General features: G+C 33.8%; 1 protein-coding gene across 18 annotated transcripts in view; it reads right to left on the reverse strand.

The window, feature by feature from the left end:
* Window positions 1–15,251, reverse strand: part of LOC108905719 (tropomyosin-2) — a 60,378-nt gene that overhangs the window by 21,587 nt on the left and 23,540 nt on the right. For 14 of the 18 annotated variants that reach the window (XM_018708715.1, XM_018708714.1, XM_018708721.1 and 11 more), the window contains one exon: window positions 2,337–2,470. In XM_018708715.1, the coding sequence (XP_018564231.1) occupies window positions 2,337–2,470 (134 nt within the window). Of the gene's footprint in view, window positions 1–2,336; window positions 2,471–14,774; window positions 15,049–15,251 lie in introns of those variants that run through there. The other 4 variants (XM_018708720.1, XM_018708718.1, XM_018708717.2 and 1 more) reach the window with 4 other exon arrangements.

Below are 15,251 nucleotides of genomic sequence, written 5' to 3' on the forward strand. Positions count from 1 at the left end.
TAATACTTCGTAATCCTTTTCTATAATCACTTTAGGTGGTCTAAAAGTTGTACATAGACTTATTTCACCATTTTCATCAATCTGAATTCAAACACGATTGCCAATATGCCGATTTTATATCACCAATACAATGTAATGAAACGAGATAACATAAATTTAAGAAATGTAATTTCGGTAAATGTTTATTTCCAATTTCATATTTTGTTACATTTGTAAATTTAACCAAATCATTTCTTACTAGTTCACACACTAAATATCCGATTTAGGAGTTAATATTCAGGTATTAAATGGAAAACATTTTACCGTGTACAGAGGAGGAATTATAATGAGGTGGTACTGGGCGTTCCATATCACAGATACGGTGAAATTGTGTGAGAAAATATTTGTGTGTTCGCCGTATCAAGTTACGAAAATAGACTGCTTTATACAAACAATATTTATTGCCTAATGGCTAGTGGTATGCCGATGTCGCCCGTAATTGGATTACTGCTAAGATGGCATTATTAGAAAGCCGGAAAGTAAACAAAAGTGGGCAACCTGGCATCACCTTCCAAGATAATTGGGTCATTCTTTTCTTTTTTTCTTTAAAAGATTTAGGAGATACATCACTTGTCGATTTTCAATCGTTTTAAGCAAGGCTAATCGTTATTATTGGCAGTTGTTGGCACTGTCAATTTAGAAACATAGTTAAGACATGACAGAATCACAAGTTCTTTTCTGAAAAAATTAAGTTGTGTAACACTATATACATAACAATTTAGAAATTATCTAGAGTAATTAAATTTGAAACTTTAGTCTTATCTCTTACTATGATTAATAGTAAATATTTATCGTCAAAATCCACAGATATCTACTAAAAAAGGTGTTGGTTTTAATTTTATTGATGACAAGTTTTCTTTTTTCGAATTCCTGCAAAACTTCTGCGACAAAGCACTCAGACAACACAATGTGAACAGTTCCAGACAATACGTCCCGCAAGAATTTTAACGAGATAATTAGATAAGGCAGGAATTTCCAGCTCATGCGCGAGGCTATCAGAATACAGCGATTAGGTTCAATCTAAGGCCCTCAAATGATAAGGATTATCGAAACACGTTAACGATTTGTAAAGCACGCTTCTAGAAGATACGAACTACTGCCGGATTTGATTAGCTTAACAGCCGAACATTAGGACAATTTTATAAATTACCTTCTATTTTGTGTAGATGTAGTGAAAAGTAAATCAACTGAGGAATCGAATTAGTAAAACATATAGAAAAAATAATGTATTTCAAAAAGTAACAGAGGTCTTATACAGAGTTAGTAGTACAAACCCCAGAATCCCGACTAACTCAAATTTAACGAATTATTTACCTATATATATATTTGAGTAAAATATGATACACATTTATTTTAACTTCAACACCATCTTGTATCTCGAAAACCAGTGACACTTGGTTAATTACCTATTTGGCATAAAATAATAAAAATCAACATGCCCTTAAATTGAAGTCTTGAACTTAAAAAATTCCCACTACAATGGCGACGCACGTTAAAAAAAATTAAGCTTAAATTCACTGAAACTAACTTATTTTGGGACACTAAGGATGAAATAATGAATAGCTCCCGATTACTGCTATTTTAAGCCAAAAATATAAAAGTGTTATAAAGAACCGAAGAGAATTCGCCAATTCAATAATAAATCTAACCCTCTAGCGCGCGGTCGAGACCCTTCTTGGTGAGCCGGAATCGTCCGTATCGTCATTGTGAATGAAAATATCTTTAGTCACCAAAAGTATTAAAACGTTACTTTTTTATTTCGTCATTAAACTGAGTGCACTCAAGAAAACTATCAATTCTTGCCTGCTTGTCTGAACAGCCCGCAGACACGAATCGAGAATGCCATAAATGTAGACATAAACACTTCTAAAGATTTTGAAATGCGTGTGGCGCCATTAAAACAATGTTTGAATAGGAAATATCACATTGATAAGTCCGTCTTGACAATTCCCAGTAATATGCGTATAGTCATAATATTAATCCAGGCGACGTGGAAACTAGTGATGTCATCAAAAAAGTCTGTTAGTCACCGATTCTATATGATAGCAAATACAATGTATTCACCATATTTAGAACAACGTCCCTCAAATAACCACACTTATCAGATTTACTAAATCTAGCCTAGATAAAATTTAAAATATACGAGGTGGTCAAATATGCTACTTTTTGGAAGTTAAATGTGATAACTGATAAGGTAGGAGCGTTGTGTGTCACCTCTTTCTCGTTTTGGTTAGTAGGAATCGCGCCTAGCACGGCGACCGATCTGCTCGCGACCGTTCGCGAAGGCGTGAACAAACCTTTCGCTCTCGTCGGCGGCGGCGGAGGCTTCCGCCAATTTGGCAGTGGCTGTGGCCAGACGTTCTTCGGAACGTTCCAAGTCCTCTTCCAAAAGTTGGATGCGGCGGTTGAGGGCGGCTACTTCGGATTCAGCCTGGAAAAAAGAGAACCAAATAAAGTATGCATGTATTTTCTAATTACGCAAGTATGCAGACTGGCGTAAAAGTTCGATAGAATTGTGCTTTTCCGAGTTAACATAGATGCTATATACATATTTGTTTTTGATATATGACAGTTATAAAGACATCAATGGAGTAATAAAATCACATGAAATGTATATGGTTTACAGACATCATTATGTATCGTCCTACAAATAATGTCCATTTTAAATGCACTGTTGAAAGGGATTACCCAAATATTTATGTTATGCCAGAGATTATATCAATATTCCTTGTAGGCACATGGAACTACTATACATTTTTAATGACACACCGGATTTATATCGAAAATGCGTTGATAATGATTAATAACTAATAAAAGAATTTCATTGTGCGAAAACAGTTTTAACTTATTTTGATCAAAATAGGTCTAAAACTTAGTTACCAAAATTTGCCGCCCTGTAAATGCTAAATAAAGCAACTTTAGATAGTGATAAATTTAATAAAATCATTTCATGTTGATCCTATTAATCTGAATAATGGAATAATGTATCTACTCGGAATTATTTTTGGGGTTCCAAATTGAAGAGTTTTGACTAATTTTTTCTCTAGTTTGGTAAATTTTACAATAAAAAGATGTTTTTTGGCATTGAAATATTTGAAAATCTGGGCAATAAATCTCAGCCATTGAAAAGTGGTTGACAAATTGCCTAGCAGTTCAGTGCAGCAATGAGGAATTTGGTACGATTCAGGTAATTTTAATTTATTATAGGCATATTCTATTAATCATTCATATTACAATTGCGAAAAGGAGAAATAAGAGGAATATTTTGTTTACTAATATTATTACAACATGGCATTTTGAAGACCTTTTGAAACGGAACAAGAACGAAATTTTGCCATCAATATAATCAAATTGTTTGAGAATATAAATAATTAAAATATGTTGTTGGCCAAATGAACATATAATAGAAATTTTCTACATATTATAAACAAATTATTATAATTATTAACAATATAATATAAGTTTTGTAGGGTCGCCTATGAAACTCATTAAATTTTATTGCTAGGCCTTTTTATACATAACTGACTTCGGAAAGACTATAACAATATTGTATATTGCGTTACTATTAATACTAAAAGAAAATGATAGAAACATATTTAAAAACCCTAGAAAATAGCTATACTGGGTGTAACGTAAAGGTTGGGAATAAATTAAACGGTGGATTTTTTGGTTTAAAAAATAAATTTTTCTCATATGAAGTTATGCTCTACAGATTTTATTTTCCAAGCTACAGGGCGCTAAAAAGTTTCAAAAAATTTAGTTTTTCTCCAATAACTTTCGAACATTATAAGATAATGGAACGAAATTTTAGCCTTAGCTTAATTTGGTAATCCCCTAGTAACAGGAAAAAGATTGACTTTGTAAATTACTCAGTGGCGTGCGTACGAATTGTACCGTAAGGTTTTTCGAAGAAAATTGTGGTACGCTACTGGTAAAAACATATTTTTTTATGATCCACTTTTTATTTCAAACAAAATTACCCTCGTGTTTTATTCCCAGCTCTTGTAATTTTTCCGTAAATAAAACTTTTGTAAATACCATTTTCCCACTGCTAACAACGGAAAAGAAAAATAACAAAAACATTATGAAGTATGCTTTGACTCAGCTACCGAACATGGTTATATAGGCATTGAAAAAAGATTTTTGCATTGAAAACCATATTGAAAAGCTAAATTTTTTGAAATTTTTTAGGGCCCTGTAGCTTGGAAAAGAAAACCCGTAGAGCATAATTTTATATGACAAATATTTATTTTTTTTAATAAAAAATCCAGCGTTTAATTTAATCCCAACCTTTACGTTACATCCTGTATACTAGGGTATTCACATAACATTGTATTAACTTTATCTTTCATTTAGTCGTCTAAATATCTAGAAAAACAAAATGGAATAAACTGAAGAGATAAAAAGTATTTTAAGTAAGTGGTATTTTTAGTTGCTTAATGCAAAAAATTATAAGTTTTAAAAATGCCAGTGGAGTTTTTTATTGAAAATATTGGTTAAGGGCCCCCCCTGGGACGCTACTAGACTTAATAATCTTAATCTAGTTAGGGCTAAATTAGCCCCTTTCTACCATAAATAACACTGCCAAATTTCAACAAAATCGGCTAAAGGATTATTATAAGATTTTTACGTAAAAACGATTTTTTAAAAAAGTTTGACGCCCTATTTCTTGAAAACGAAGCATTACCGTTTTATATCAACTTTTCGTCTTAAGAATCGCTCAAAAATTCACCCCATGAAGTACTTAAATAACACCCTGTATAAAAAATAAATGAATGTTGCACTTCGGAAATATAAATTAAACTTTTGTTTTTTTATGCAACATTCTTATATTTGTCGTTTTTGGAAGCCCTATGTCTTCTGATTTAGTGATATTTATATCATTTGCCGTAAGAGTTTGCACAGATTTTGGTTTATCTACTGTCACTCCACAATAGATAAAGTCAAGTTTGCCATGCAACCAGTGCATATATTTATACTTTTCCACTGTTAAATTTACTAAAAAGGTCTTTAAATATTTTATTTAAAAAACACTATTTATGATAATTCCTGTAACACTTGTTTATTTTTAACGTATTGTAATAATACGAATCAATATATATTTTATTATGAAATGAAACTATCGTGGTTGCTTTGAATCAAACCTCTGCTGTATACACGGAATGCGCCAGCCAAGTATTTATGTGCCCTTGAATAATGTAATTTATGGGTATATACAAAGATGTAGCTCAGGATGCCGAAACAGAGAGGGTGTTCTTTGAGACAGTGGTGCTTGGCCAGCGCCCGAATAAGGTCGATTATATCTGTGTGCTAGCTTGAATATATTTGTTTAATGATTTGTGAATTTGTGAGTAATATGCCATACTCGTTTATGTTTTTGAAAACCCCAGGGCATGCCACGTGTTCCCGGTCTTTATGGCTGTGGTTCCTTCAAAGTGTGTCTTGTAAGTTCTACGGGGTCTTGCATGCGCTTTGATTGACACATACTGGGTGGTGTTGAGTAGGTGGCATAATAATAATAGTGTGACTCACACACCCGGTAGTTGGGATGCTAACTAGTTGGCGTCCGGGGGAGCCTCGACTTATTTCAGGTGACACTAGCTAGTTGTTGAAGAAAGAATGATACATAGTTGCTAATTAATGTAATGGAAACGTATGGAAGGATATACCTTGAATCCTAAGGTTAGGGGGAGTATAACCCCCCGGTGAGTTACCTATTTATTTGTTTTTATTGACAGAACAGTAATTTTGTTATTTGTTTCATATACCCTCTTAATTTCTGACGAATGACCCCGCTGTTGTCGAGATAACTGCTTTGTGATGACCCATGTATAAAAGGTAACAATACCAACAATAACATCTATTTTACATTCAGGTGTGGGGTCGCACAAACTGTTTGTCTTGACAACAATAAGGTGAGGGTATTTGTTGTGTAATATTCATATTACATGAAAATTATAAAAAATGATGCGACTGTTCGAGTATGGGCAAAGACTGGCTGGCGGCTTCGACCGTTATCGAGTGTTTATATTTCAAATTTCTTAAACTAAGTGATGAATGATTAATTATGGGATAGGGACGGGCTGTATGCTCTGAATATTTGTTTACATTCTTTAGTATAGTTTAAACCAAACACCACGAATTTTGCTATTGTGTTAATAATTGAATACTCATTATTCGACACGTTGAAGCAGTGGCGTACTAATAATAATTATTAGGCTGTTTTTTTAAAACGAAAAAGTGCAAAAGAAAAGCATAGGTGAGTGTGACTGATTGAAGATTGCAGAGAGAAAAATGTGTGGTACCTACTATTCTATGCTTAGAAACTTCTATTTCGGAACTGCATGTTGCTTTAATGCATCTCTATGTGTTGCATATTTGTATTTAGCATGCTACTTTCATTCTTCAGAGGGTTGCCACAAATGTATGTATGTCTCAACTACATTGCTGAGTGATGAGGATGGAGTCGCACTGCCCATTCTATTTGATAGCGAGTCGGAATAAGTTGCGGGGACGCAACCAATATCAGGTTGGCCGAATGTAACACTTGTTTATTTTTAACGTATTGTAATAATACGAATCAATATATATTTTATTATGAAATGAAACTATCGTGGTTGCTTTGAATAAAACCTCTGCTGTATACACGGAATGCGCCAGCCAAGTATTTATGTGCCCTTGAATAATGTAATTTATGGGTATATACAAAGATGTAGCTCAGGATGCCGAAACAGAGAGGGTGTTCTTTGAGACAGTGGTGCCTGGCCAGCGCCCGAATAAGGTCGATTATATCTGTGTGCTAGCTTGAATATATTTGTTTAATGATTTGTGAATTTGTGAGTAATATGCCATACTCGTTTATGTTTTTGAAAACCCCAGGGCATGCCACGTGTTCCCGGTCTTTATGGCTGTGGTTCCTTCAAAGTGTGTCTTGTAAGTTCTACGGGGTCTTGCATGCGCTTTGATTGACACATACTGGGTGGTGTTGAGTAGGTGGCATAATAATAATAGTGTGACTCACACACCCGGTAGTTGGGATGCTAACTAGTTGGCGTCCGGGGGAGCCTCGACTTATTTCAGGTGACACTAGCTAGTTGTTGAAGAAAGAATGATACATAGTTGCTAATTAATGTAATGGAAACGTATGGAAGGATATACCTTGAATCCTAAGGTTAGGGGGAGTGTAACCCCCCGGTGAGTTACCTATTTATTTGTTTTTATTGACAGAACAGTAATTTTGTTATTTGTTTCATATACCCTCTTAATTTCTGACGAATGACCCCGCTGTTGTCGAGATAACTGCTTTGTGATGACCCATGTATAAAAGGTAACAATACCAACAATAACATCTATTTTACATTCCATCTTGCTTCTAGACAAAGGGAATTTAATCTACAAGGCCGATAACAAAGGGCACTGCCATTATAAAAAAAATACTTACAATAGAATAACATGAAGGTGTTCTAGAACACCTTTTACAATAAGATATATTTTTTATTAATAAAGAATTTAAAAGTTTTATCATTTACATCAAGTTCGTACAACAGTGGCGAGTTGTGGGATTTTTCAGTTCAAGAAATCATTGAGATAAGGCTGCTATTCGTTTGAATAATTCGCCAAAATAACATGTACAGAAATCTTCCGATAGCAAAACCCCATTTTGACAGACTTAAGCCTACTATTTGTTCCAATTGACGAATTATTCTCCTCGAGATAAGATTAATTAGCTGATGGATCCATTAAAATAGTCCGACCTACTCGTGCTATCTATCAAATTAATATAATAATGAGACGTTTGCCTGTTGCAGCCGACGCAAACGCATAGTCGCCTACGACACGAAACAAAAGCAGGCGTTCAAGCGTTCAGAAACAGTCGACGGCGAGAAAGTCTAAATAAGAGCATGGCCTATTCGACCTTACCCCACCATGCCAAGGTCGTATCTGTGTGAACAGAACACCGATCTTAGAATCGTTTATGGTCTTGATATTAACGAAGCCATCTGGATCAGATCGATTTTTTCTTCGATTTGTTCGAAAAGCCGGAACCACTGCCTACGTGGCCAAAGTTGCAGAAGTAACAGTAGCACGACGAGTAATCTGCAGTGAACCTGATATCGGCAGCGCTTTTAATAAATTGAGCCATTAATACGAATAGTATTAAGCCAATTTAATAAGTAGAACTTTCAGATTTACTGTGACTTGCTTATGTAAAAAGTTTTTATCCAAAGTAGGAAATATGGTTGACCACAAAAACCATAAGATTATTCTTATTGTAGAAATAAGCACGGAAATAAGATGAAGGATAGGTTTTAATACATACTAGATTGGATATGTTGTTTTATAAAAGACCAAATGTGCGTTACATGATGTTTACTCATTGTTACATTAGAAAATGGGATAAATGAAAGGAAAAAAGAAACAGAACTGAGCTAATGGTGGAATAGTAAAAGATGTCAAAATATTACAAAATGAAGATACAGAACAATAAGTTACTGTATTTCTAGAAGCACCAATCAAAAAAAAAGAGAGAGAAAGAAAGACAATAGCTTCACCCGGATAGGATTAAGCGTAGCTTATAGAATCATTATTAGTAGGTATGTACATACTAACCCCTGTATTAATTCGAGCCTGTAAAGGCTGTACTTAGGTTTCATTAACCGCAAATGAAAAAGAGAATACAAAAAAAAATCCTTCCTCCGCTAGAGGTTGCTATGGGTTCTTGGATAACTGAAAGATGGACCTATCGTTGCCAGATTGAGCGATCTGTCATAAATTAGATGCTTTTTCGTTTGCAAAACATTCTAGTAAATGCAACTAATACACTTAAGATATCAATTAAAACCGTATCATCTGGAAATATCGATAACTAGAAACTTCATATTTTGTGGGCCTGACAATTGCCACAATAACTTTTTTAACTTATTAACCAGTAATTAAAAATATCTAATCTAATCATAATTTTATATTCAATTTACAAAGATATTAATTTTTTTATTATAAGAGCTATTCTAGCTATTAGCCTTGTTAAGACCATCAGCTTAGTGGATCAATCTGGTAACACTGAAGCAAATGTTCATAAAAATTCGAAGCGGATATTTGCATGCTGCTGCTGCTGCAATATTCTAAAAATTACTCCACTTGGCGCTAGATCTGAAATTTTCGCTTAATGACGCTACGATGCATATTTTCATTTTTTAAGCTATGTATTTTCATTTTGTGACGTACTTAAAAAGTTGAAAAACACCTAATTTGCGATATTGTAGCACATCACGAATTATTACTTACATATTTCTCTCTAAAACACATTGCTTACAGTTCTTTGCCTAATCTATAGTCTGAATCATATTGCTTATATTCCCTATTTCTAATTATTACTACAAAAATGTAGAAAAATAATTCTTTATTTACAATTCGACGCTAATTTTCACGTTTTGACATTAAATAAAATATAAAATATTTAATATTTCCTAAATTTTGTAATTCTCAAGTATTTTCTTAAAGGTCAGAAAAACACTGGCGTTTCCTCTTTTCTTTATTCATTTGTCAAGTATTGATGAGAACTAATAGTCTAGAATTCTATCCACAGGTGTCGCTATATATGTCGCGCTATGTGACAATCATCCATCATTGGACAAAATCAACAAGTAACCTTATCTGTCAAATTGTAGGAAAAAAAACAAATGAATTCGTCCCCGGCAGGTCCATTCAGCGAATTGAATAGCATGCAAACGCAGCACGTCCATCACACGCACCGACTTGCGTAATCAGCCGCTTTTTGGTACAGGGTGAGGTGGTTTTCGTCGGCCGGTTGAATGGGAGGAAGCGAAGCCCACTTCCTTCCGTCCGCTCGGAATCGTAAACTGTGCAGAACTGACGTAATTATGGCCCGGCCTATTGTTGATCGCGTTTACTATATTTTCTATTAAGTAACGGCTGATTGGCCACGCACCGTGTGTACCGAAACTGTAAACAAAAATCTCAAATCCACGTCTGAGAGGTATCTTTAATGTGTTTAAGAGGATGTTTTGGAAATTATTTAAAAAAATGTAAAGAGTGGTGGAAATAATTTATTAAATCAATGCCGATTTATTATTTATATTTTGTCTCACCAATGACAGTTTACTTCTATATGAGCATTTATATAATTCGATATAACAAAACCCACTATATTGATTCAACTAACAGTTTATTAGATCACCTAAATAATAACAATAACACGTAATAGTTAATAATATTGTCAGCACTTTTATTATAAACACATCGCGAATGCAGCTAAGAGCTCGCCCTCTGGCGGTGACAAGTGATACTAGCGAAACAAGGTAAACATTTCTTCTGTGACATTTCGTTTTGTATTTTATTTAAAACTGCGTTTAGTGTTCGTTTTTTGAACACTGTTATTTAAGAAAATAGTGTGCGGAAAAATTCAGCAATTATGGATAGAAAGAAGAAACTGTCAAACTATTATTGTTCAGTTCAAGGTTGCTCTTCATGGTCCAAGAAAAAACCAGAATTAAGTTTTCATCAAACCATTGAAGAAATTTTCATAATATTATTGCCGATAGATAATACCAAAGATAATACTCCCCGAATTTCATGAGGGTTGTTAGTAAGTAAGGGCACTGGTTTGCAGACAATATAAATTTCTAAATTTAAATTAACTTTGCTCAATTTTCCCATACCCCCCACATGATCAGCGTTAAAAACTGCCTCTCCTTCTGATATACGAGAGTTTTCGTTGGCATATATATAAATAGGAAATGTATTCCACAACGGATAAGTTCATAGTTATAACCTAATAAAATGTATATTAAATTGTAATGCTAGAGACAAATAAGAGACATAAATACTTGCCTTAAAATTTATTTATGAAATATTTGAAACCTATAAAATAACACAAAAGTCAAATAACCGCAGTTTGATAACAAAATTACTATTTTTTTATAATAATAATGGCAAATAAGACAAAAATGTTGTTCAAATGAATGTGTAAACACGAACGGCAATGTCAAAGTTACCTTGTCTCGGAGCTTACTACTTTCGCCGCTTGGTGCGCTTGCATCTTAAAAATTATCGCGGATAGGTGGTGTATCGACTTACGTAGATTTCAAAAATCCAATCAGTTTTTATTTTTTTTAATTAATGATCAAGTGAGAATCAAGTTTTTTTACATATAAAAAAAGACTCAAAGCGTAAAATTTTACTTTGGAAGAGTATAATTATATATTTCTTTAAAAATGTTAAAATAGAAGCTTCTGAACAAAAAAAAATATGGCATTCTAGTTATCCATAACTTTAATCCCAATTTGTCAATAATTTTGAATCGTGGAACTTTGTAGAATGTAAATAAATATTAATGTTACGTCATTAAATTCTTTCTGTACGAGGTTATGTGGAATATCTAGTTAATTGAAAATTCTTGTTATAATGAATGAACATTACCGCGACAATTACTTTTAAAATAAATACCGAGATAATTTGGTACACATTTTTTAAATGATGAAGTATTACTATTAATTTGTGTATATCGGAATTTTTAATATTAAATGAAAATAAAATTAGTTAAGTTTTCATTTTGTTAGTTCTACAAATTGTTTTAGTTTAACTTACATACGATATTCCCTAAGACATTCCAGTACATAACATACAGGGTGGGCCAATGGAAACTTTCCACCCCGATTTTTTTGGTTTAAAATAAAAATCTGGGAAAACGCTCGGACACGTCGACTTTTGATTTGAGGGGGAACTATTTTTCAGTTTTTTTCATCCCCGTAGCTTTAACCCCCTAGCTGGGGAGAGAACAACCCCCCAAATTTGAATAGCGAATAGAGGTCGTGCCATACCTCTTTTTAAAGGTCTCAGCGAGTTCTTTATGACCCTACAATTTCGCCTCATTATTTTTAACCGTAACGAAATGACAGCTTGTCAAAATAAAAATAAATAAAAATACGTACTAATTTATTAATTAGGTCTACACGTGAACTTTAACTAACAAACTGTTCAAAATGTTTGCCACTAACATCCATGCAATAATAAAATCGATTCTCTATCTCTTCTCTAACATTCTGCAACATATCTTGCAGAACTTGAAGGGAAGCTGGCTGTGTTTTATAAACTGTAGACTTCAAATGGCCCCAGAGAAAGAAGTCTAGACAGGAAAGATCAGGGGACCTTGCAGGCCATTCAATAGATCCCCTACGGCCAATCCAATGACCTCTAAAATATTCGTGGAGGAATTGCCGAACGGGGGCTGCATAATGGGCTGGAGCCCCATCTTGTTGAAAAAACACTTCATGTTGTGGACAAGTTATTATCTTCGGCAATGACCTCCCTTATTCTAGGAACAATATTGTCTTGAAGCAAAGTAAGATACATCTATCCAGTCAAATTGCCTTGCAAAAAGAATGGGCCGATTAAGTTATTGCCTAAGATACCTGCCCAGACATTCAACTTTTCAGGATGTTGAGTGTGAGACTCTAAATAAATCTTTCTCTGGGGCCATTTGAAGTCTACAGTTTATAAAACACAGCCAGCTTCTCTTCAAGTTCTGCAAGAACGCATAACTGTAGAATGTCAAAGGATAAATGCCGATATGTTGCAGAATGTTAGAGAAGAGATAGAGAATCAATTTTATTATTGCATGGATGTTAATGGCGAACATTTTGAACTGTTTGTTAGATAAAGTTCACGTGTAGACCTAATTAATAAATTAGTATTTTTATTTATTTTTATTTTGACAAGCTGTCATTTCGTTACGGATAAAAATAATGAGGCGAAATTGTAGGGTCATAAAGAACTCGATGAGACCTTTAAAAAGAGATATGGCACGACCCCTATTCCCTAATCAAATTTGAGGGGTTGTTCTCTCCCCAGCTAGGGGGTTAAAGCTACGGGGATAAAAAAACTGAAAAATAGTTCCCCCTCAAATCAAAAGTCGACGTGTCAGAGCGTTTTCCCAGATTTTTACTTTAAACCAAAAAAATCGGGGTGGAAAGTTTCCATTGGCCCACTCTGTATATCCAACATATGTATGTACAAACATTTTACGTAGGTTTTAAAAATATAAAGATAAATGGAGTGTTCCATTAAAAAAATATATTAGAAAAATATGTTTGGGTTATAGGAGGAAGGTAACGTAACTAACTTAAAACCAAAAAATTGTAGAAAAATACGTTTATAAACTATAAAATATGACTGAATGAAACATCTACAAAAATAACATTACGTTCATTTTTGATTGTTAATCCAAAATTTAAAAACGTCATGTATTTTTTCAGGGAATCAAAATATCGAGATGCCTTTCGATTTTTTTTTAAATCGAGCTCTTCTACCTTCCCTTGTTCAGAGTTTTAAATTCAATTTTTTTATTGTCAGAGATTGGAATTTTCTATTGAATACTTTAATGTTAACAAATTAAAAGATTGATTGATCCATTTTCCTATTTTTATAGAGATAGGAAATACCTATATGTCTGTATGCACATTTGGGTATGATTCTAATATTATTTTAATTATTAATATAAAATGTTTCATCCTCGATTTTATCTGCATCTTTGCTATATAAAAATATTGTAGGTATATTTTTCTAAATAATACAAGACACGTTTTTTATAGATTTATCAGTGGTCACATAATCATAGTCATATTTTTTTAAGAACAACAAATCCTTATAAGGCGAATTTATTTATTAAATGCTTAGAAGTTGAAATTTTATGTAATTTGGAAACTGTGAACGGTAATTAGTGATTCATACAATAAGTACTTTGTCGATTTATATTTGAGATAAAAATATATTCTTTGAAAATCACGTAAAGGCGAGTGTAGGTATTACCGAAAAGTCATCGAAAATAGGTATATCAGATATGCAATTTATCAGGTTATCAATTCACAAGAAAGATACCTAATATAATTTCACAATAATTAAATGTAATGTTTTATCGGCCTACTAAACACGAAAAATTCATTAAAAAAACATTAATTAGGTATATTCGCAGACTTTGTGTTGATACTTTATTTAGAAAGTAGATAAGTAGGTATTTGTACAAGTTGTCTATACGTCTGAAATAAACTAGCCACTTGATACTCATATGTGTAAACTACAGCACAAAAAAAATACAAAAATGAGTAGGTACCTAATATATCTCTACATTTTAGCTTATATTTGGACAGCACTTAATCATAAAACTAAGTAAATACGAATGGAGATATTGGGATTTATGCGGCAACAAAACAAGTGCAGCTTTCTACAAATTAGCTACAAATTCGATCCAGTATCAGCGATAAGATTACCTACAGAAAAACAAGTATCTAAAGTTCTCTATTTAGTGATAAATATGATATATCTGACTTGTTTCGCTCGTATTAAAAGAAATAACAATTTAACTAGTCATGTTTTATGTTAAAAAAATATTTGTAGGATTGGGCTTAATGTTTTATCAACTAGATCAATACCTATGTGGTTGACAGTTGGCGTTATCATTTTCAATTTTCTGTAGCGGGTATGGCGTGGGTGCTGTACCGTTCATAAAAGCCCATAAAATTTTCATGCAAAAAGGAAAACCGTCCAAAACGATCACGTCATCACCGAAATCAATATATAAGAGGCCATCGCACCCAAACTTCCAACAGGAACAACTTTCTGGCCGATACCGTGACCAGGCGTGTTTTTAAGTAGTTTTTCCCGAAACCTAACGGCCATCCTCGCATAGAAACGGCAGTATAAAAACGTTAAATGTGTACCTCCTCTCTCCTCATAGTCTCTAGCTGAAGTTTCTTGATGGTCTCCTCGCACTCGTCCTTGTATCGCTCCATTTCCTCCTTGGTCTGGCGCATTTTCTTCTTGAGGACGTCCAGTAAGGACCCCTGCTGATGGATATTCGTGGTCATTTTTGTGGCACACACTGCACTACACGGGTAAAAAAATGGTCGGCAAACGGGTAAGTCGGCGATGTCCGATAGAAGCAATACCGCCGCGATTGTGACGAATATCCAACTGGGCGAGTCTCGTCGGGCAAAATGGCGGCGCAGGCGCAGACACCTGCCGGAGTTCGAGAGGACAACTTAACTACTGACAGCAGGTTTGAATTTTAGGCGCGCACTCGGAGGTCCCGTTGTTTTCCGCATTGTTTAAAAACTAATATAAAATAACAACTTAAATAATTTAAAAGTTGTAGATAACTAGACAGTGAAGAGTAATTATTTGCTTTAGTGGCACCC

This window comes from Anoplophora glabripennis, unplaced genomic scaffold (assembly GCF_000390285.2).
Source record: "Anoplophora glabripennis isolate ALB-LARVAE unplaced genomic scaffold, Agla_2.0 scaffold31, whole genome shotgun sequence".
NCBI classification, from domain to species: domain Eukaryota; kingdom Metazoa; phylum Arthropoda; class Insecta; order Coleoptera; family Cerambycidae; genus Anoplophora; species Anoplophora glabripennis.